This window comes from Chiloscyllium plagiosum, unplaced genomic scaffold (genome assembly GCF_037043375.1).
Source record: "Chiloscyllium plagiosum isolate Xiang-an unplaced genomic scaffold, Cpla_swu_hap1 HiC_scaffold_4, whole genome shotgun sequence".
Lineage (NCBI taxonomy): Eukaryota > Metazoa > Chordata > Chondrichthyes > Orectolobiformes > Hemiscylliidae > Chiloscyllium > Chiloscyllium plagiosum.
In genome coordinates, this window is record NW_028270142.1 from 117,197,924 (window position 1) to 117,222,839 (window position 24,916).

Here is a 24,916-nt window from a genome sequence, read left to right on the forward strand (position 1 = left end):
GCTGGTAGGTGTAGAGAATGCTGGATGACTAGAGAAAAAGAAGGAAGCTTATATCAGGTATAGACAGGAGAGATCGAGTGAATCCTTAGGAGAGTATTAAGGCAGGAGGAGTATACCTAAAAGGAAAATTAGGAGGGCAAAAAGGGGACATGAAATAGGTTTGGCAAATAAGGTTAAGGAGAATCCAAAGGATTTTTATAAATACACAATGAATAAAAGGGTAACGAGAGAGAGAATAGGACCCCTCAAAGATCAGGAAGGTGGCCTTTGTGTGGAGCCGCAGGAGATGCGGGGAGATACTAAACAAGTATTTGCATCAGTGTTTACTGTGGAGAAGGACATGGAAGATGTAAAATGTGGGGAAGTAGATGGTGACATCTTGAAAAATATACATATTACAGAAGAGGAGGTGCTGGATGTCTTGAAATGCATAAAAGCAGATGAATCCAAAGGACCTGATCAGGTTTACCGTAGAACTCTGTGGGAAGCCAGGGAAGTGTTTGTTGGGCCTCTCGCTGAGATATTTGTTTCATCGATAGTCACAGGTGAGGTGCCGGAAGACTGGATGTTGGCTAACGTGGTGCCACTGTTTAAGAAAGGTGGTAAGGAAAAGTCAGGGAACTATAAATCACTGAGCCTGACATCAGAGATGGGTAAGTTGTTGGAGGGAATCCTGAGGGACAGGATGTACATGTATTTGGAAAGACAAGAACTGATTAGGGATAGTCAGCATGGCTTTCTGTGTAGGAAATCATGTCTTACGAACTTGATTGAGTTTTTTGAAGAAGTAACAAAGAGGATTGATGAGGGCAGAGCAGTAGACGTGATCTATATGGACTTCAGTAAGGCATTCAACAAGTTTCTCCAGGGGAGACTGATTAGCAAGGTTAGATCTCATGGAATACAGAGAGAACTAGCCATTTGGATACAGAACTGGTTTGAAGGTAGAAGACAGAGGGTGATGGTGGAGGGTTGTTTTTCAGACTGGAGGCCTGTGACCAGTGGACTGCCACAAGGATTGGCGCTGGGTCCACTACATTTCATCATTTATATAAATGATTTGAATGTGAACATAGGTGGAATAGTTAGTAAGTTTCTGGAAGACACCAAAATTGGAGGTGTCATCGGCAGTGAAGGTTATAACGGGATCTTGATCAAATGGGCTAATGAGCTAAGGAGTGGCAGATGGAGTTTAATTTAGATAATTGTTTGGTGCTGCATTTTGGAAAAGCAAATCTTAGTAGGACTTATACACTTAATGGTAAGGACCTAGGGAATATTGTGGAACAAAGAGACCTTGGAGTGCAGGTTCATAGCTCCTTGAAAGTAGATTCACAGGTAGACAGGATAGAGAGGAAGGCATTGGTATGCTTTCCATTGTTGGTCAGTGTATAGAGTATAAGAATTGGGAGGTCATGTTGCAGCTGTACAGGACATTGGTTAGGCCACTGTTGGAATATTGTGTCCAATTCTGGTCTCCTTCCTAATGGAAAAAATGTTGTGAAACTTGAAAGGGTTCAAAAAAGATTTACAAGTATGTTTCCAGGGTTGGAGGATTTGAGCTATAGGGAGAGGCTGAATGCGCTGGGGCTATTTTCCCTGGAGCATCAGAGGCTGAGGGGTGACCTTATCGAGGTTTATAAAGTCATGAGGAGCATGGATAAGATAAATAGAGAAAGTTTCTTACCTGGGGTGGGGGAGTCCAGAACTAGAAGGCATAGGTTTAGGGTGAGACGGGAAAGATATAAAAGGCACCTAAGGGGCAACGTTTTCACGCAGAGTGTTATGCGTGTATATAATGTGCTGCCAGAGGAAGTGGTGAAGGCTGGTACAATTGCAACACTTAATAGACATCTGGATGGGTATATGAATAAGAAGGGTTTAGAGGGATATGGGCCAAGTGCTGGCAAATGGGACTAGATTTCGTTAGGATATCTGGTCGGCATGGATGAGTTGGACTGAAGGGTCTGTTTCTGTACTGTACATTATTCTGTGACAGAATTGACTGCCTCAGTAGGGTTGCCCTTGTGAGACTGGGGAATATTGGAAGTGAGTTTACTTAGCCTCACACCATATGATGTTAGAATGCTATGCCTAACTACAACATATCAGACTACTGCTGTTAGCTGCAAAAGGTTTAGGACAAGTAAATGACTGCACTGAATATGCAGCACATTAATGGGGTTAAGATTTCATAGCTTTTTAAAAGGATTTTGAAGTGGAGAGATTTTTGTCTGGATTAATGACCATGTTGCAGACTCTGCACCATCTACTTAAGTATTCTTTAGTTTTAAGCCTACGTCAGACGACTCTTAAGTTTCAGAATGAGTGCACCAGACCAGTTCCATGTTTGGCTTGACAGACTTATTGACTTTATAAAAAGGGAGAGGGTAGACAGACTATCTGCCTGCTTCACGGGACAAGCAGGAGAACCAATGGGGCGATTAGGAACCATCATATCTGCCCTCCACAGCATCTGCATTGCAGCAGCTGTGGTTTCTGGTAAGGCATTTAATACTTTCTGATGCAGAGGAGAGATAGTGGCAAGTTTATGGTAGTCACTGAGATTAAGGCTTCCTAATTGCTCACTGGTTAATTTAAGTTTCATGTGTGGTATGATGTCATTAAGCCTACTTTGACTGGGTTTGATTCAGTTATTTTCAGATTTGACTGCTCATGGCTGGAACAGAACTGCAGCACACCAGCTAGTCTTTGTAACCTTAAATTCAGAGGTAGAAGTTGGTCAGAAAGAGAGAGTGAGAGAGAGAGAGACCATTTGAACAATACTCACATTTGCATTTTGGCTAAAGTAGTATCCGAGCCAGCTGTGATGAACATTTCCACACATAAAAGACCTATAACCACATGAAGAACCTTTTCTTTTGACTGCCTCCCACATTGACATTCATGCTAATTCATGCTAACATCCTGCAGTTCCTATTCCTTCTCCCGTCCTCAAAATGCATATCCTGATTTCTGTTCTCTCCATGGCATTGCCAACTGGACTTTGCAGCGAGGTTGGTAGCATTCCTGGGGCTAAGTGATGAAAGTTTTGTGCGATCATGTCCTAATTCAGGTCTTTACCACAAAAAACTAGGCTGGCCATGTGCAGTGTTGAGTGAGTGCTGCATTGTTGGATTGCAGGATTTTGGATGAGACATTAAACCAAAGTCTTATTTGTGCCCTCAGATGGATCTGGCTTTATTTTGAAAGAGAACAGGAGCGCTACTCTCAGTGTCATTGCTAGTATACACCCCTCATAGCAAAAAAATAATTATCTGTTTGTTATCAGTTTGCTATTTGTGGGATTTGCTGATCACAATTTACAATATTAGAGCAGTCATTTCACTTCACAAGTCCTTCATTGACTTTAAAATACTTTGGGATGTCCTGTGGCTATGTGATATATTACATACTATATACATTAGACCTTTTATTTAAGCAAACCTCTCCTCCTTAGTCACTTCCCCTTCTGAAACTCAGGACTTCCCTTCAGTTCCAGCTTCTTCTGCTCTTGTAACACTGATTCTTTTCATTCTACCCACTCTGGCTTTTTCCCTCTCGAACACAATACCTAGTTCTCTCTGGCCAACCCATACTCCACGTTTTAAAAACTGACAATTCAATTATTCCTGCAATTCACCATGAAGATCCCTCATGATAATGTCTGTCAAGTCCCTTTACTTTTTCCCTAATTGCTCTGAATCATTCTTGCCTACACTAGAACACTCTTTATAAATGTATCTTCCTGCTGTTGTTGACTGGCCTAAAGAATCCCAACAGAATAAACGCAGGAAATACACAAAGGATATGTTAGCCATTATTGCAAGATGAATCGAGCACAGGAGCAGGAATATATAGGACCTTGGTTAGACCACACCTAGATTACTGTGTGTAGTTTTGGTCTCCTTATCTGAGGGAGGATCCTATGGCTATGGAGCAGTACAGCAAAAGTTTACTAGACTGATTCCTGGCGTAGCAGGAGGGACGTATGAAGACAGACTGATTGTTTAGTTCAATATTCACTGTAGTTTAGATGATTGGGTTGGGGGGGGGGAGGTTGCAGAGCAGGGCGGCAATCATAGAAACCTATGAAATTCTAACAGGAATTGACAGGATAAACACAGGAAAGATGTTCCTGATGACTGGGGAGATCAGAATCAAACCCAGTCTAAGGACACATGGTAGGGCATTTAGGACTGAGATGAGAAGAATATCTTCACTCAGCAAGTATGGAGCTTGTGGAATTCTTTGCCACAGAAAGCAGTTGAGGCTAAAATATTTAATGTTTTCAAGAACGAGTTAGATATAGTTCTCAGGACTAAAAGGGTCAAAGGGTATGGGGAGAAAGTAGGAACAAGGTACTGAGTGGGATGATCAGCCATAATCATATTGAATGGTGGAGCAGGCTTGAAGGGTCAAATGGTCTAATCCTGCTCCTATTTTCTATGTTTCTGTGCTTTCATGCTGAAATATCGAGAAAGTCATTAAAAACCAATGTAAACAATAAGGTTGCAAAGAGGTATGTCTGTGAATACATTTCTATGCAGGTCATTCTGCTAAAACATGCATTTCATTAACGCAAATTCGCTATAACTCAATTGATGAACTGAGGACACTATTTCTAAAGTGCGAACTTTTAAAATATGTGTTGGCTGTAACATGATTACATCGCCAATATTTTTCTATAACACAAGTTGCACAAGAACGCAACTATCACATTATAGAAGAACTTTAGAAACGAGCCTGGTAGCATCACGATACTAAACCAGCAATTAAGAGAATGGAGACTCAAAAACTGACATCATAGTGTGTAATTTCAAAACCAATTTAGTTATTAATAAAAGTGACTATGAAATTGGATATTTGCTAAAAAGAAAACTTAGCTGATTCACGAATGCCCTTTTGAAGAGGAAACTAATCACCGTTCCTTCAGCTGGTCAAACTAGGAGTCTAAGTGCTTTATCAACAGGATTGACTCTTCATTATTCTCTAATGTGACTTAGTATATAACAGAAATCTATCAGTCATTCAAAACAAAGTGCTTCATCTGTGATGGGAGAGGTAAACTGATAAGTAAGACCTGTTACTTTACCAGTCTCACTGCTCATATAAATGTGTTGATTTTATCACCAAAATGGACATTTTGTTCTCTTTTGTATACCATTTGGACAAAAACAGACTTTCACCAGACTTCTTTCACGAACATACAATAATCTGTTCATTATATAACAAAAAGTTTTAATTAAAACAGATGACAAACATTGGTTAATACCTAAACAATGCCTAAAATGAAATCCCCATTATCCCAATGCAAGTATGTGGCATTATAGCTCAGTGGTTCACACTGCTATCTCACAGCATCAGTGACCTGGGTTCAATTCACCCTCAGATCACTGTCTATGTGAAGTTTGTGTGTTGTCTGTGTGGGTTTCCTCTATGTGCTCCAGTTTCCTCCCACATTCCAAAGATGTGCAGATTATGTTGATTGGCCATGCTAAGTTGCCCATAGTATACCCATAGGTGGATTGGCCATGGGAAATTTTGGGTCTGGGTGGGATGCTCTTCAGAGGGTCAGTGTGGACTCAATAGGCCAAATGGCCTGCTTCCACACTGTAGGATTCTATGACTGCATTATTTACTTGTAATAGCTATTAGAAAGGAATATTAGATCAGACATTTTATTAAAGATAATTCAAGGCTTACTTTTTGGATAAATCACTATCATGGTATTTATGAGTTGTCCTGGCCCCTTCTTTTAAAATGCACATTTATCTTGTGGTAGTGAGGAGTTGAGTTCTCAGCAGCAATTAGTATTTCTATAAGCTGGCAGGTTTAGCTAAATTGAAACCCCTCCCCTCCCCTCCAACCTCTCTCCACCTCAACTATCACCCAATTCCCTGCCTGTGCAGGATATAGGGGACATTACTGTAACTGGAACCTTATCCTCTTATTCACAAACACTGTCACACTCACACACTACAAAATATGACTATCTCTGCAAACAGGACTTTTTTCTTTGGAAAAGACAAAACAATAAAACACATCTTTGGACAAGAGTCTGAAAATAAGTGATAATATTTGGTGACTTCTGTCAGCCTGCCAGGTTCCTTCTTAACAAAATCAAATTGTTGACAGCTGCAAACTGATGGAAGATCTTCAATTCCAATTGAAATCAAACTGAATTGGTGACTTTAGAAATTGGCCTAGTTCAGCTTTTCAAAGTTTAGAAGAAATATTGATATTTGGAAACTGTCAGGTTCCCAGAACTTTCTGCTAAGATAAGGAGAGGAGAGAGACTGTCACCTCCTGGGAGCTTTCTTCCATATGACTACTTATGAAAATAAATAAACTAAGTCCAGAAAGGGTTGCAAAACAACTATCAGCATGGAGTCACCACATTCCCCACTCCCACCCTGAGACAGTATTTTCAAAGCCAGATCTCCCAACAATTAAGGGTCATAAATCCAATCTCTTAGCTCCCCTAAAACCTTTGCTTGTCTTTTCTCGAAAGTAACTTGATTTTCTTTAAATGGCACAGGTTAAATTTTTGATTTCCTGTCTCAGAAACCACATGGTGTAAAACACTTTTCAATTCAGAAAGTGTCCAAGCACTTCCAGATTTTCACATAATTCATAAATATAAATATATGTTCACAACAAAAGTCAGAGATAAATCTTCTAAGACCAACTAAAGTTTGGCAATTAATCATGACCTTGCCAGTGAAGGTCTCATCCCAAGACTAAATAATTTAAAAGCATATATAAATAGATATCATATGTCAGCATTTATTCTGCATAATGCATGCCATTGGCAATTTATTGCCAGGATTAGTTCAATATAAATCAGTATGTATCTGCAATGTCCTGTCAGGGGACTCCTCCTTTATTTTTGAGTTGATTCTTAAATGTATTGCAATTTAGAGTACAAACGTGAATCTCAGCATCTGACCTCCTGTGAACTGAACAGAGCAGCCTCCCAGACAATTGACAATTACATTCCCCAGTGTACTCCAGAGGGCAAGTACAGGTAAGATAACCCATGGATTTTATCTGGTTTATTTCCAACATATGAGCTTGTGTGGAAAGAGACATTGGAAATGGAATTTGCATGCTTGGGTTAATTGTGTTGAATCCCTGTCCATTATCAGAACTGATGATTGGCTGAGTAGAGAGGGCACATGTGGTGTAGTGGCAGTGTCCTTACCTCTGAGGCAGGAGGCATAGGTTCATCCACAGGTTGGCATAATATTTTCAAACATCTTGATTAGAAAATATCTTAACTGGGGAAAGAAACATCAGTGGTTAACTTTTGTATGAGGATTAAAATGATAGCAAAGGAGCAAGTGAGAGCCATTAAAGTCAATTTTGGCTGTGACAAGAGTTTGCTTTTAGTGAACGCAGAAAAAAAGGTACGGTAGAAGAAATACACAGAAAATGTTAATAAATATTTAGTGATGTGGGAATATGTGAAAATAAAGATTTTTAATAAGCATATTAAGCAACAGAAGCAGCATGTTGTAGACAGGACTACACAATTCTACAATCAATGGATTAGATTAAGCACCTAGGGTCCTGCCATGTCTAATTGTGAATGGTGGTGAATAATGTAAAAAATTAATGGGAGAAGAGGATCCTTGAGCATTCCCTTCCCCAGGGTCATAGAGAGGGCAAAAGAAGTACACTATCTCTGCTCCCTCATGATGTCACCACCTGAATGGACTTTGGATGATCTAACTAATTCTATATGATACCAAGAGATGGCTGATTGCTCTGCAGACAGTATAAGCTATAGGCCTCAATAATGTCCCAGCTACACTGCTGAATGCCAGTGCTGCAGAACCAGGCAGACTTCTGGCCCAGCTGTTCTGGTACAGCTTCAACACTGCCATCTCCTCAAGAAAGTTTCAAAAAAATGCTCAGATAAAATCTGCCCACAAAATACTGTACAAGTCCAATCTGACCAGTTCCCACAAATCAGTCTGATCAGTACCCAAACCATTTTCTAATGGCTTTTCACTGCTTGGACTGAAAGCCTGGGATTCATTCACCCTTGATAGAATTAGTTTGCAAGTTTTGAAGTTCACAAACTTCTTTCAGCAGGAAGACTACATAAAGGTGGTTGATGCCTCCTGCTGCTCAAACCTGGTAGATATCCACATCTGGAAAATCTACTGACCCCATTAGAAAGCACACCACATCCCACAGAATACCGAGAACGATACACCTCTCTGTTGACTGAAAACATCAGCAACCACAACCAGGTAACTGAGCCAAGTGGTGAGATCCAAGGCTTCAACATGCCCATCAAAGATCAAGACAATCTTCACTGTTTGAGGACAATGCAGAGGAAGTGAAGACATTTACCTTCCCAAGTGGAACATGAGGAATAGCTCAAATGATCTCTGTGGCCATCTATAAGTTAGACCATTAAATGCATTGAAGTATTGTTTTGAGAGATCATTTCCTATTAGCAACACAACCATCCATGCTCAGCCAAATAAAGCTGTTGGATAGACTTTTAACCTTGACTGCCATATATAACTACTTTGCCGGTAATATAAAGAGAAAGCATCTTAACTTCAGCTACCAAATTTGATTCTGTAATCCTCTTGGTGCAAACCATTACTTAATCTCAGTCTTAGAACTTTCAAAGGAACTGGCTGTAATAGTTTTATCTGGGAAGAAGTTCAAGATTTTCACTATCTATTAGTTGAAATAGCACTGCCGAATATCCCCATCGAATGGATGAGCTAATTTAACAGTTATGCCCTGTATTCTGAATTTCCACATCAAAGGAAGTAGTTTATTTCCCTCTATTTGTCCTTTCAAATCCTTGCTTTGATCCCCATTGAATCCTGGTACATGAGGGAGTATGAATCTAATGTGAGCTGTGGGCCTCTGCCTCTGAAGTGAAGCCTTACTCATCTCGATCAAAGATGCCTGCTGTCTGGATTTGAGAGACTTCAAAATTCCCAGCTTTGAAATAAGCATCCTCAAACTGGATCTGAACACCTCTACTCCAGATTCAGTTATCTGTGCTGCAGTTAGACTAGGTTCAGATTAGAATACCCACAGTGTGGAAACAGGTCCTTCGGCCCAACCAGCCTACACTGACCCTCCGAAGGGTAACCCACCCAGACCCATTCCCCTCTGACTAATGCACCTAACACTATGGGCAATTTAGTATGGCCAATTCACCTAACCTGCACATCTTTGGACTATGGGAGGAAACCGGAGCACCCGGAGGAAACCCGCGCAGACATGGGGAGAATGTGCAAACAGTTGCCCAAGGCTGGAATCGAACCTGGGACCCTGGAGTTGTGAGGCAGCAGTGCTAACCACTGAGCCACCGTGCCACCCTATAGTGAAACTCTGCCCTGAAGTTATTGTGTCCATTATTCCATGACAATTGTAATGTTGAATACATGTCATTGTTTGATAACATGTTCTTGATGCAGGAATGTGCAGTGCACGAAAGATGGACAATTCTGCTGGTGTGTCAATAACAAGGGGGATGCAGTGTTAGGTAGCAATCAAACTACATCACCAACTGCCTGTGAGTACATGAAAGCACCTAGAATAATCAAGAGAATAGTAGTAATTAGTTTTCCCTTTACCGTAATCAATAGTGTTTTAACTTATTCTTAATTTCTAAACATCTCACTTTTGAAACTGTGCTCTATATTCCTCTATACAACTTGACAGGGATCAGCTTTGTTGACTTTTTTCATATTCTTGAACAGAATGTTCAGTGGGGAGGACAGCCCTGCAAATAAAGCTGAGCAAGGTGAAGACAATTTCTGTACTGCCACACTGTTGTAGACCTCTGCAATCAGGTGATTATGCAAACTTGGTGCTGAAAGTTCAGGCCTCACTGCCTTCAGGAATGGAGGTGGACAGGACCCAAGAATTATGAGGCTGGCCAGCTCCCTGACATCAGCCATTTTGAGGGAGTTAAAATGGAGACAAATAGCAATGATAAATGATTAATGACCCCACTAGATTATATCTCATTCCCAGGTAATTGTTGTCCCATGTTAAAATTGCCTAAACCTCTCCATTAGATTTCAGTCTGTAAGCCACTCTCTGAAACTATCTAGGCCTTTCAATTAGATTCTAGCCTATAGGTCACACCCCAGCTAGCCATTACTCTATAGATAAACCACCTGAAACATTCTACTCGATTCCCATGTACAGTCTATCCCAGTTAACCACTTTTATTATGTTCTAAATTCTTTGAACCCATTAATTAAATTCTGGTCTGTAACTCAATTGTGATGATTGTGACTCTTACCTTTCATAGTTTTCACTTCTTCCAGTATCAATTTTCTCTTCAATTACTATATTACCCATTCTTGATTTCTCTGCAGGCTTATCCTTTTGCCAGCTCCATCGCCAGCAGGTTCTGGTAAGTGGTTATGTGAATAGCAGCAGTACCTCCTATATCCCACAATGCACAGAAACAGGGGACTATGAGATTATGCAGTGCAGCACTGCCCCCCGACAGTGCTGGTGTGTCGACAGTGATGGGATGGAAATCTATGGAACACGTCAGGACAAACGGCCACTGCAATGTGAGTCTCCATATTTTCTTTCAAATCAAAGGGATTTGATTATATGAATGGCGGAGAGATTAAAACTGTGTAACGCATGAAGGAGCTCACGCAAAACAGAAGCCAAGAGAAATCAGAAGGAGACCTCCCCACTGGTTGAAGTTACCCCTAGCACAAAGATAATTATGTTTGTTGGAAGTTCATCACCTCATTCCCAGAACATAAACCACAGGCATTCCTCACGGTAGTGTCCTAAGCCCAACCATCTTCAGCTACTCCATTAATTACCTTCCCTCCATCGTAACATTAGAAGTGCAACATCACTGATGATTGCACAATGTTCAGCACCATTTGCAACTCCTCAAATACAGCCCATGTTCAAAAGCAACAAGAACTGGAAAATATCCAGGCTTACGTTGATTAGTAGCAAGTAATTTACATAAATGCCAGGCAAAGACCAATCTTCAACAAAAAGAATTTAATCATTTTCCCTTGATGTCTGATGGTGCTACAATTGCTGAAAATAGACCTTTCTTTGGGTTTACTGAGCTGATACACATCCTGTTGTGGCACTGATCTCCACACTTCATGGGACATGGACATCCCACTGTCAGCATCCTGAGGGTTACTGTTGACCAGAAACCAAACTGAACCAGCCAAAGAAATACAAGGGCAGGTGTGTCAAGGGGGTAGTAATACTGTGCGAGTAACTCACCTCCTGACTCCCCAGAGCTGGTCCACCATCTGCAAAGCACAAGTTAGGAATTTGTTGGAGTACAAATTTGCCTGGGTAGGTGCAGCTCCAACAACGTTCAAGAAGTTTGACGCTATACAGTACAAAACAATCTGCTTGATCGACACCATATCGACAACCTTAAACAGTCACACCTCTCACCACCAACATACCGTGTGTCATCTCGAAGATACACAGCAGCAACTTACAAAGGTCCCTTCGACAGTACATTCCAAATCTGCCATCTAGAAAGATAAGGGAAGCAGAAGCATGGGAGCACAACTATCTGTAAGTTCCCCTCTGAGCTAAACACCATCCTGACCTGCAATTAAAGTCGCTGTTCAGTCATCAGTGCCTGATATCCTGGAATCTCTTTCCTAAGAGCATCTCCAGGAACTGTACAGCTGAAGAAGATGATTCACCATCATCTTTTCAAGGGTAATTAAAGATGTGAAATAAATGCTGGCCTAGTCATCAATGTTCACATCCTGTGAAATGGGGAGATCAGTGCCATAACAGGATATGTATCAGCCAGGTAGATCCAAGGAGAGGTCCACATGGGGCTGGAGGATCCCCAGGAATTAAGTAGTATATCTTCTTTAGATTTTTGGAAGCATTACATTTTGCTGATCTTCAAGAGCAATTGGGACTTATATTTTGATTTTTTGATTGTTATATTTTGATTGTTGAATGAAACTTCAGTAGTATATGATATGATTTTTAAAAAGTTTGTTAATTTGAGTAGGAGGACTATATTGCTCTATTTAGTCTGTTGAGTCCAGTTCTGACAGCATTCCATATTCTTCCCTTTGCCTGGTATTGTTTAATACCTTTGGCTAACTCAAACATATAAATCTCAGATTTATGGCACACATCTGATCCAGAATCATCTTCCAGGAGGTTCTAGTTTCTTCATATATTTAAGATTAATCTTCTTAGAATGGCTGCAAGCAATACAAGAGAAAAATCATCAGGCGATTTAAAAAGAATGATTTTTAAAATTTTATTTGACAGTTCTCTTCGTGAAAATATTGGAAATAAACAAGGCTGTTTAACTGACCAATCAGATAACAATGAGGGTGATGTACCAGGAGCATATGGTTAGGGCAGTTAGAGAGAGAAGGACATGTGATAAAATTTTAAGCGCTGTATTGGGAATCCAAGCTCCATCTCATAAAAGAAACTTCGATTTGGAAATAATTGTTAATCTTGTTTGAAGAATCTGCACAGAGGCAAGTCACCCTTTATTTACTTGTCCTTGGTACAGTGGCTGAAGCCAGCCAGCTCGGAGTCAGTCCCTGAAGTGAGGAGATTTTAACCTTCTGTTTATATAAGCCAAGGCTTCCTGACTGGCCTAGATTAACATCACCAATCAAGGATCCTGTAGTCAACAAATCCAGCTGGGTCCAATCATAACATTGTTCAAAGAAGTCAGGGAGGATTCATGAAATGAGATAAAAATGCCAAGTTGATGGTACGTGAAATCCACTTTGAGATTTAGGCAAATGTGTGCTGTGTTAGTTTTCAATTAAAAATCATTTCAAGCTACAAAGCTTCTTTGGGAAGTTATGTTAAGGTTATACAGAACATTGATGAGGCCTCTTCTAGAATATTGTGTCCAGGTCTGGTCACCCAGTTATAGGAAAGATATTATTAAGCTACAGAGGGTTCAGAAGAGATTTACCAGCGTGTTGCTAGGTATGGAAGATTTGAGTTATAAAACAAGACTGGGACCTTTTTCACTGGAACTTAGGGGGTTGAGAGGCAAACATAGAAGGTTACAAAATAATGAAGGGTATAGACAGAGTTAATGGGAGTTGTCTTTTCCCTAGGTTGGGATTTTCAAGGTGAGTGGAGAGAGATTCAAAATATACATGAGGGGTATGCATGTAGAATGAACTTCCTGAGGAAGTTTTGGATGTGAATATAATTACAATATTTAAAGGACATTTGGACAAGTACATGAATGGAAAAGTTTGGAGGGATATGGGCCAGGAGCAGGCAGGTGAGCCCAGTTTAGCTTGGGATTATGTTCAGCATGAACTGGCTGGACCAAAGGGTCTGTTTCTGTGCTGTTTGGCTCTATGTTTATATGTTATCATTTATTTAGGTTGATCTTCAAGCTATCAGTCATACAAACACTTCCAGGTTACTGTCTAGAAAATGGGAAAATCCCCTGTTACACCAGATCCAAAGGACAGAATGTGGCAAGTCTGGAGGAAAGGGGAACTGAGAATAGCTACGCCATGCTGCATCTATGCCATCAAAACATGTTTTTGACAATTAGGCAGGCAAAAGGATTGGCTGGGCTGCTGATAAGAGACAGGCAATTTGCCTGTTTCAGGCCCCAATTTGGGCAACTTTATGATTTTACTGAAATTACTCCAGATGTTGGGAGAGCTTTTGGAGATGGAACCTCCAAGCCCCAAAGAGTGCCTGAAGTCCCAATGAGTTATCGAGAGATGTTTTCCCTCCCATCCTAGGGACTTGCCTACTCTGTTCATTTTAATTCTAAACTTATATCTTTGAAGACAGCTCCATATTGAGGTGCCTGCTGAGCCTCCTCCAAGTCTCAACAATGTCCAATTCTCCCTTAATTGGACTTTGATCTTGGAGGCTACCTCTGGGTAAAGATCTCCTTTGGTCTAACTTCCACAAGCTACAGGCTCCTGACCACCATTTCATCCTGAAGTTAGGGCCTCAAATCCCTCCCAAAGATACACCAATACTAATTCAACTGGTCCAGGCTTAAACTTCTGGACTTGAAGGTTAGGGGTTCAGGGCTCATTCCAAGATTCATGACACTTGTGCACAATACACACAGATTGAATTTGTGACAGTCAGATGTCTTAACGGCTAAGGAGTGCATAATGTCAACAGTGTGGTAGTCCTGTCTGACACTGGACACCTGTCCGTGCTTTATGAGGATTGATGCCCCCCAGTGACCTCTCACTGCATGTACAGATGGACCTTGTATTATTCGGCATTCAATTATCCGAATTTCAGAATATCCGAACAAGATTGCAAGGTCCTGATGCTTGGCTAAACTGTGTTGTCCAGCATTCCATTATCCGAATATTTGATTATCCAAAGAAAATACTCGCCACCCGTGTTGTTCAGTTAATCGAGGTTCCTCTATTTATCTGTCTCTTTCTCTCTGTCTCTCTCTCTCTCTCTCTCTAACAGCAAATGATGCAAATGGCCCCTTCCGGATAATGGCTAATCACTCATGTAGACTGAGCTCTTGTGTTAAATTAATCCACAGTATCTATCCCTCTTAATTTGAATAATATGATTCATATAGTGTGAAATCTTTGAAAACACACCATTTACTGGAACCTGTCTTTCAGTGAGCAGAAAATTAGGGTCTGATAGAGTTCCACCAGCAAACTTTCGAATGAGAAGGGAAGCCTCTTAGAATTACTCTGATGAAGGCTTTATTTTCATACTCACGTTACTTTGTATTAATAAAGGTCCCACAAGCTGCGAGGTCCAAGATCGGCGAATTCTCCATGGCAATGGAGTGAGGTCCCCACCTCAATGTTCCAAAGGTGGGAAGTTCTTGCCTGTCCAGTGTAGGTTCATCAACACAACCAACATGATGATCTTCGACTTACTCAATAACTTCAACAGGTAAGGAAGAGGGAATCATGTTTCAGAAATATGAGGACACAAGGGCAACCTTCCCTTAGCCAGCCATTTTAACACAGCATCCTGCTCACATGCCCACTTGTCTGTCCTCAGTGTGCTGCAGTGCTCCAGCAAATCACAGTGAAAACTACAGGAACAACACGTTATGTTCAAACTAGACACTTTACAGCCTTCTAGGCTCAATATTGAATTCAACACCTTCAGATTGTGAACTCATTCTTACCCTTTCTTTTCGCTTCGCTTGTTACATTCTCTGTCACCATGTCCTCCATCAACCACACTCGCCGCACCCACCCCAACCGCAGTGGGACAGTCTGTTCTTTCCAGTCTGGCAGTTGAGACACCATTGTTCTGCCAATCACTTGCTCTGCACTATCAACATACCTCACTTTAGCTCTGATGAAGAATCATCTAGACTCGAAATGTTAGCCTGCTTTCTCTCCATGAATGCTGCCTGACTGCTGTGATGTGATGTCCAGCATTTTTTGATTTCAGAACAAAGATCAAACTTCCTACCTAAAAAACGTGAGTCTCGGACAATCAACTCCTTCAAGATGGACCTGCATGCAATAGCAACAATAACATGGCATGAATGAAGGTTTCTGAAACAGATGGGCTAAGCAGGGATGAGTTGGTTGGTGTCTTTCTCATTGGTAGAGGGATTTTGGAAGGCTGATTGTATTGAAGAGAAACAGTGTAAAACAATGAGTAGCAATTATGAAGATGAGATGTCAGTTGTGAAACTTTGAAGATAATGAGAAGAAGAAAAAATAGGCATACTAGGTTTTAGGGTTCCTGAGAAAGATAGAGTCAGAATAAGAGATGGTAGAATGAGACTTTATTTTAATATGCTGAGAATATAGAGAGATTGTTGGTTCCTTTAGCATACTTCAAACCTGTGGTCTAATAAGTTGATCCTCTGTCACCCATGATCTCTCTTCAGTCTTTGATGTTTGCATTTTACCAGCACTATGACCAGGAGAGCTCTAGGCTTTCTTTAATTGATCCTCATTATGACAGAATCAAGACTTACTGCAAGACTTACTCCAACTTCATTTTGATACAGGTCATTCTGCTATAACGCGACAGTTGTGTTGGTCTGCAACCTCACGCTACAGAAAATCACACTATGGAAAACTGCTATAGAAAGTCACGCTGTAGAGGATCGCTAATAAAAAAATCGCTATGCTTGTTCAGTAAAAAGTTTGTGTTATCCAAACAATGTCCACAATTTATCAATCACATTATAGCCAATTTGTGCTGATGAAATGTGTGTTATACCAGAACAACCTTTATTTCTCTTAAATGCCAAAGCATAAAATGTATCACTTCTTAAGTCTTCCTTACCTTACTTCAATCCCATACTTGTTAAAAGCCCAAATTGTTCTTGTAATTATTTCCTCATTCACATTATCCACTGTGTGATTCTTTTCAACTTTTTGCCAATTAGCTTCACAATCTCTCAATGGAACAAAAGAACATTTGAATGAATGTTGTCAGGCTATTCTACCACAGTATAGTAACCCAAACTCTGATTCCACAGTCTCTGTGCACACTTTCTTTCTAGGAAGTTTCAATGAGTCACAAGTAGGTGGGTATAAGGTATGTTTTAAAGGGAGGTGAGAGTTTGAGAGAGTGGAGTTTAGGAAACAAGTGTGATACCCCAAGCTCTGTACCCACTTTCTTTGGCTATCCAATCTTGAGGTAGGAGTTGAACCAAGACCTTCTGGCTCAGAAGTAGGAATGCTATTTACATACCATAACAGCTGCATTTATTGCTTAAAGGAGATCAGGGCAGAGGGAAAACTACAACCGCCCTTACATATGCGTCCACCAGGGGGAGATGTGCAATTAATTTTGGAAGAATAAGCACAGGATATAACCAGTCACAATGTTTATCTGCTTTATTATTCGATAAAATGGCCTTTACAAAACCACACTTGGGAGTGGAGGTTGTGTGTAGTCCCTCTTAGAGTCTCTTTTGTGGGGAAGCTGTTGCACTGCAACTACCATACACAGTTCTGGCTGACCAGGAAACCCTCCCACTCTTCCTACATGTAGTGAACATTTCAGGAGAACTTGTGGAGTGACAAGCAAACTGTTTCACAACATTAAGGCACACTTTCCACAGACATCAAATCATGAAGTGAAACTTGAGCCTAGAGCTAGGGCTGTTACCACACATATCGAAAGTAGAAAGCATATTTCTGTTAGGGTGAAAGAAAAGGCTGGTAGGTATAGGGAATGCTGGATGCCTAAAGAAATTGAGGTTTTGGTTAAGAAAAAAAAGGAAGCAAATGTAATTTTATTGGTCAGAGTATTGAGTACAGGAGTTGGGAGGTCATGTTGCGGCTGTACAGGACATTGGTTGGACCACTGTTGGAATATTGTGTGCAATTCTGGTCTCCTTCCTATCGGAAAGATGTTGTGAAACCTGAAAGGGTTCAGAAAAAGAGTTACAAGGATGTTGCCAGGGTTGGAGGATTTGAGCAATGGGGAGAGGCTGAACAGGCTGGGGCTGTTTTCCCTGGAGTGTCGGAGGCTGAAGGGAGACCTTATAGAGGTTTACAGAATTATGAGGGGCATGGATAGGATAAATAGGCAAAGTCTTTTCCCTGGGGGCAGGGAGTCCAGAACTAGAGGGCATAGGTTTAGGGTGATAGGGGAAAGATCTAAAAGGGACCTAAGGGGCAACTTTTTCACGCAGAGGGTGGTACGTGCATGGAATGAGCTGCCAGAGGAAGTGGTAGAAGCTGGTACACTTGCAACATTTAAGAGGCATTTGGATGGGTATATGAATAGGAAGGGTTTGGAGGGATATGGGCCGGGTGCTGACAGGTGGGACTAGATTGGGTTGGGATATCTGGTCAGCATGGACGAGTTGGACCAAAGTGTCTGTTTCCATGCTGTACATCTCTATAACTCTATGACTCTACTGCATTGCAAAGTTAAAATTACAACTGCTGGTATTCATCCCTCCACAAGGGGGAGATGTGCAATTCATTTTGGCAGAACAAGACTAATCAAATGAACACAGTATAATCTGGATGATGATAATTGATCCCCAACAGTCCAATATACTACACTGAGGATGTATATTTACATATATGCGTGGTCCGCTGTGTTACCAGTCTGTCTGAAGTTCATATCTATTTCATATTGCTCTTAAACTCTAGGAGTAGATTCCTTAAAGAGAGTAATGGGTGTGGATAAGTACTTCAAGGATAAATCACTTTCTAACAGAAAGGATGCAATAAAACACATCAAAATGTTGAACTGGAACATTGTATCCTTTCCTGTTTTGACCATGCAGAGTTAGGAACCAATGATATGGCTGAGTGGACATTCCTTCTACTACCTGAGCCCTTTTGTTGGTGTTGATGATTTGTTTGACCATGGAGATATCTGTGTGTGGCCTGGGGGTGGCAGTAGTGATATGGGGAACATTGCAATAGAAGGCAAGTCTCTTCTGGACAGATATTAAATATCAGCACTCAATGAACTGGCCAATAAAGGCAAGCATACTAAATGCTTTCTTCACAATCCTAGGACTACCTGACAACCACTTTCAAGGAACTATGCAACTGCACTCCAAGGTCTCTTTGTTCAGCAAAACTTCCAGGACCTTACCATTAAGGAGGAGAAAGTGAGGACTGCAGATGCTCGGGATCAGAGCTGAAAAAGGGCTTATGCCCGAAACATCGATTCTCCTGCTCCTTGGATGCTGCCTGACCTGCTGACCTTTTCCAGCAACACATTTTTCAGCCCTTAACATCAGGGCAATCCTGCCCTGATTTGCTTTTTCAAAATACAGCATCTCACATTTATCTAAATTAAACTCCATCCACCACTCTCCTTGACCCACTGGCCCACTTGAGCAAGATCCGGTTGCACACTGAGGTAACTTTCTTTGCTATCTACTACACCTCCAATTTTGGTGTCACCTGCAAACTTTCTAACCATACTTCCTATGTTCACATCCAAATCATTTATATAAATGGCGAACAGCAGTGGACCCAGCACCGATCCACAGGTCACATTCTGTAGTTTTGAAAAGGTTTTGATCATTAACCTTGTAGCTACTTGTGTGGCTCAGTATCAGATTTATTTGACAAAACTACTGTGATGCAATGTTAAACATTACATGAGTAAACGTGGTTGTTTAGTCCTCCCTAAACCAGTGATCTCCAGCACTGCCCTAACTGAGATTAGTACTGGCATTTTGAATCAAGAACAGCACTATGTGGTAGGTTTACTCGTTGAGTCATGGGCAAGTTGGAAACGTTATTTCTGAAACAATGTGTTGAACCATGTGATGGGTTAACATGTCTTCTCATCTTTCAAAAGGGAATTTCACAGGACAGTAGGTCATTTGACATAGTAAGAATTGAATTCCTCACCAGTTGGGATGGAGAACAATTATGGATCATCATTGTCCCCTTAACAACTTGATGTCCTTAGCGACTTGACCAGGACAATCTTACCTTTTCTTTATTTTACTGCAGGGTCATCTTTTGCCCACAGAGATTGTGTGTTCATACAGTGGGTGAACAATGACAGGAGTATCATTATGCTTTGGATTTGATGTGCCTGTGATCTTTCCTTACTTCTAATCATGTTTGCTTGTGGATGTAAGCCTGGGCTAAGTGGTAGCACCATTACCTAATCACATAATCTAAACTAGCACAGAGCAGAGAGAGAGTTTGTGCAATGTCTGACCTCTCTGAAATATTTGAAGAGATGTAAGAGAAGCCTTTCAGTGTCAGGGCAGCATTTGTCCCTCAATCAAAGCCTGTAACATAATCTAACCAAGTCAGAAGTTACACAACACCAGGTGGCATTTGAGTCCCAACTTTATCCACCCCGTTCCAACACCGGCACCTTCACATTGTGATCTAACTATTATTGCTTTGTGGATTGTGGGATCTTGCTGTGCATCAATCTGCTGCTGCAATTTCTACATTGCAGTGGAGGCTACACTTTCAGTGCTGGAAAGCCTGGAAATGATTTGAAGGAAAACAACAGATGTCTCTGAAGTGCTGCTCACCAGCTTGAAGTGTCTCAAAGCCAGTGAACTACTTTTGAAGTATGTGCACTGTTGAAACGTGAAGCAATTTGTACACAGTCATGGACAGTATGATTTAAATCAATATTTTTAGTCAACCTGTTCAGAGATGTTATGCACACCTCGCAGCAGCTGCGACCTGGGCCTCCGAGCTCAGAGGTAGGGATGCTACCACTGTACCAGGAGAATCAATAAACAGATGTGATGCAGTGATGGTAATTGAGGATGAATGTTTGGCGAGGCCAATAGGAAGAACACCCTTGCATTGCAAATCTGCAGATTCACACCTGTCGGCTCACGTGTCCGTTTGTTTTCATGGATGTAGGTTTGCTCGTTGAGCATCATTTCCAGATGTTTTGTCACTATACTAGGCAACATCTTCAGTGGGTCTCCAGGTGAAGACCCACTGTGCTAGCTCTTGTTTTGGGCTAAAGGTCCTATCCCACATATATGAGTAGATTGTGAGCACAGACATGATTTAGCTTTGCCGAGTGCTGGAAAGCCTGAAAATGATCCTGCTTTCTAATTATATATTTGGGTTTCTTTGGCTCGGTGATGTCATTTCCTGTGGTGACGTCATTTCCAGTTCTTTTTCTCAGGGGGTGGTAGATGGTGTCTAACTCGAGGGGTGTTATAGTTAGAGTTCTGGTTGGAATGCCATGCTTCTAGACTTGTGTGTGTCCCTGTTTGGCTTGTCCTAGGACATCCAGAACCTCAACTTGAGCTACAAATCTTCTCAAAACTCGTGAAGATTTGTTTTTGTATTAATTGACTGTCAATACCATAACATTTCCTCCAGTCATATTGAATACATTTGGGAGGAGAGAATGGAAGTGAGGATGCAATTGGTTAGATTTAGAATTGCAGAGGAGATCCAAATTATGACCATCTTTGTTTTTTTGGAGAGTACTCTAAGTATGATGTACCAGAACAAAGAAATATCTAAATATAAAATATAGATACAAAGTATGAATTTCTGACTTGTATGTTCATTCTCAGTGTAATTGGAATTTGACAGCTTATTTTATGCTCCTACCCTTGCAGATTTCCGGCTGCATTCCACACATTCAGTGCCTTCAGGAGAAGTTTTGCCAATGTTTCTGCTTACTGTTATTGTGCTGACAGTTTGGGACGGGAACTTCAGGCCACGGGTGAGTGATCATGTCAGGCTGTTAAAACACGAGTCTTATTTTCCCTAAGTCTCATCCCCCTTCTTCCCCACTGGTGCCCAGCTCCACAAGCATGGCCGCTGTCAAGAATAACATGGCCCTTCTTCATGTAGAAGCTGAGTCAGTGTTCAACCGCTGTGGTGAGCCAGCATGTTTTAGTCAACTTTCACACGCCCACACTTTGCACACTGGCTCACAGAAACAGTAGTCAACACTGAGTGTTTCCACCCCTCCCTCCATTACCACTGCCGTCTCTTCCTGTCCCAAGGCTAACCGTTTTGACCGAGTGTTGCTCTGACTGTACACAACCCAAGGATTGTCTTTTTAACCAAACTGCCACTCAGCAGAACGGGGAGGATGTCACTTTATGCCATGTAGTGCCATGCTTTGGGGGATAGCTGTATTCCCAAAGCTAGTCCACGGGATGTTCAACCTTTGCATCGTGTAAAACATATGCTTGTGGATCTGCCTGAATTTCCCTTCTCATTAATACAGAATCTAGCCAAAGACAACATTTCAACCCTATGTTTTTGTCAGTGGAGCAATTGAATTAACACCCTGTTCCAGTAGCAATCCTGTCATAACTGCCTCTTTTAACGGCAAGGTACATATGTAAACAACCACCTCCTACCCCTGTCCTTGGCAACTTCTTTGGTTAGAACTTCTACTGCTTTCTCAGGCTTCCACATTAATCTTGATTTGGGCCAATTGCAATTGTGATAAAAACATGTTGGGAGTAGAGTTTAAATTGAAGTACAGGTCTGTGAGGCTGTGTGTGATGTGCAGAGGGTATCCGTTGGCATAGTTGTGAGATAGGCACTGAATGTGTGGAATGCAGTCGGAAATGTGCAAGGGAAGGAGCATAAAATAAGCTCTCAAATTCCAATTACGCTGAGAATGAAAATGAGGGAGATGGACATTGGGGTGAGAGCTGGAGGAATATTTTTTATTTCTCACCTTTCAGAGAAGTTAAGTATCCTTTTAGATCTGGTCTCAGGACATGTTTGGCAGATGTAATGTTTGGGTAAGGTAAGGCAACCTTTGGGATTGTCGAAAGGCATGATTTTGCTGAAAAATAGTGTATAAACTAGTTGGGACTTGCAACGTTGTCAACTATCCAAAAGAAAAATGAAGCTGAAAATAAAAACACTGCTCAGTATTTGTGAGTAGCTGGTTCCGTAAAATGATTGTGGGATTTGAGTTGCATGAGTGATTTCCTAAACAATCGTTTTCACCATGACCAGGAGCCTATTACTGGATAGGCTCATATCAATTGGATGATATTATTTTGAAGAAGTACCCAATGTTCTGCTCAATATTTATTCCTCAATCAACCTCAGGTTAGTATTGCATCAGCTGTGAAGTGCTTGGAGGTATCAGGTAGCTCGATAAATGCTAATTGTTCTCTCTTTTCCTTTCTCCTATCTAAAGGAGAAAAATATATTGAGAGGCTCAGATTAGATAGATAGAATGGAAGGAGATTGTACCTGGTATAAACACTAGCACAGGCTGGTTAAGTGAAGTGTTGCAGGATTTATTTTTCATGGAATGCTATCCAATTTATCTGTGCAGAATAGAGACTCTTGGTCTAAAAGGCCTCTTCTCGTTGATCAACCCCACGGCAAGCACTTTAATTTCTCCAGAACACCTGTAAAGAGCAAAAGTGAAATTCTGCAGATGCTGTAAGTCTGAAATAGAAACAGAAGGAGACAATCAGCTGCTCTGGCAGCATCTATGATGATAGAAAGAGAGTTAACATTTCGAATCCAGTGACTCTTCTGATGGCTTTTATTTCCAGAACCCTTACTGCTCAGGGAGAGTGAGTATTTTGCTATCCAGATCCTAATCCTGCCTGCTCTTATTAGTTTTACTGTTTTCTTTGTCAGGTCTGGAGTTGTTATTGGATGAAATCTATGATACCATCTTCAATGCTTCGCAGAATGGGCACTCGTTCACAGACACTGGCAATTATCGCATTCTGCAGAGGAGATTCCTCGCCGTGCGACTGCTGATCACCGGCAGATTTAGATGTAAGTGCTCGCAGAGAAGATTCATCCTGACGTTGACTAACGGTATATCACCAGGTTAACCATCAGCTTCCACCTCTGAACCCCTGTTTTAACCAGTGACATCTTCTGTACCCTGGCTATACGAACTTTATGTCAAAATAGATTTGGTTAAATGCTGTCCATTCTTTTGTGGGTGTTGAGTTACACCAAAACGTTTGTAATTCAGCATAAAATTTGAACTGCAGTTATGATTGCTTCCTTTCCAATCCCAGTGTCTGCAGGGAATGTATAATCCTGCAATTTTAAGGCATATTTGAGGTTTGATGACACCTCAGGGCTCTTCTTGTTCCAATGAGTCTTGTTCTTTTCTCCCCCTGTTGGACAGAGCTATTAACAGAGTGTGTTCTCTTACTGTACAGAACCACATTTATATTTTATCTTGAACATCTACAATTCTTCCACTGGAGACAATACCTCCGTGCTGTTTTGTAAAGCATTTCAAAATGCTGAAAAATTGATGATGCAGGAATGGGAAGCCATGTCCAAGTGGTGATGAAAGGGACTTGGAGATTGGGAAGGAAGGACTGGGACCGAGAGGCAGGGGGTGGGGGAGGGGAGATAGGTACGAGGGATGGAGGGGACGGGAATCTGATATTGTTTTAAACATTTATAGAGTCATAGATTCATATAGTACAGTCCAAACAGTCCATGCCGACCACAATCCTCAACTAAACTAGTCCCACCTGCATACTCCTTGCCCATATCCGTCGAAACATTTCTTATTCATGTACATATTCAAATGTCTTTTTAACATTGTCACTGTACCTGCATCCACCACTTCCTCTGAAAGTTCATTCCACACACAAAACACTCTCTGTGCAAAAAAGTTGCCCCCCATGTCCTTTTTAAAATCTTTCACCTCTCTTATAAGTATGCCCCCTAGTTTTGAAATTCCCCCACCCTAAGGAAAAGACACCTGCCATTCATCCTGTCTATGCAGCTCATTACTTTATAAACCTTTATAATATCACCCCTCAATCTCCCAAGATACAGTGGAAGGATTTGTTCGACACTGTTTGCCTGTCAGTCTCTGGACTATGAACACAGAAATGTCTGCATAACTGTTTTTTGGATTGATTAGGGGCAAATCCCACACACAAATGGTAAAGACCGAGCCATCCCCAAAGTATATGGTAGAAAGTGAGGATTGCAGATTCTGGAGATCAGCGTCTGGAGTGTGGTGCTGGAAAAGCACAGCAGGTCATGTTGCATCTGATGAGCAGGACAGTCGACGTTTCGGGCATAAGTCCTGATGAAGGGCTTATGCCCGAAACATCGATTCTCCTGCTCTTTGGATGTTGCCTGACCTGCTGTGCTTTTCCAGCACCATACTCTCGACTCTGTCCCCAGTGTTGGACCTTGTATGGGCTCCAATTCCATGGCCCACATGGAGTGGCTGCCAAAGTGTAACAGACTATTGGATTGAACCTGATATTCTTTTCAACAGCAATTGGAATGAGTGCTCCTCACTGCTGCTCCCAGCTCCTAATTCAAGTGGAGGGGGAGCCTTCCTGTTGGCACCACATTGTACTGTGTGAGCTCAGCATGTGGCAAGTGAGAATATGACAACAATGTAGGAACCTAAGTTAAAAACCATTATACTTAATGTTCACCTGGACAAATGCCACTGACAATGAAAAGCATCAAACTAAGGGGCAGCTTATACCTGGCCT

General features: G+C 41.4%; 1 protein-coding gene across 1 annotated transcript in view; it reads left to right on the forward strand.

The window, feature by feature from the left end:
- The first annotated feature begins 2,435 nt into the window (after nt 1–2,435).
- tg (thyroglobulin) overlaps nt 2,436–24,916 on the forward strand; it is a 367,649-nt gene continuing 345,168 nt past the window's right edge. Inside the window, exons 1-7 of the mRNA XM_087985879.1 lie at nt 2,436–2,502; nt 6,925–7,030; nt 9,462–9,559; nt 10,374–10,577; nt 14,763–14,922; nt 21,050–21,156; nt 23,061–23,204. Of these exons, the coding sequence (XP_087842005.1) occupies nt 2,436–2,502; nt 6,925–7,030; nt 9,462–9,559; nt 10,374–10,577; nt 14,763–14,922; nt 21,050–21,156; nt 23,061–23,204 (886 nt within the window). The remainder of the gene's footprint in view (nt 2,503–6,924; nt 7,031–9,461; nt 9,560–10,373; nt 10,578–14,762; nt 14,923–21,049; nt 21,157–23,060; nt 23,205–24,916) is intronic.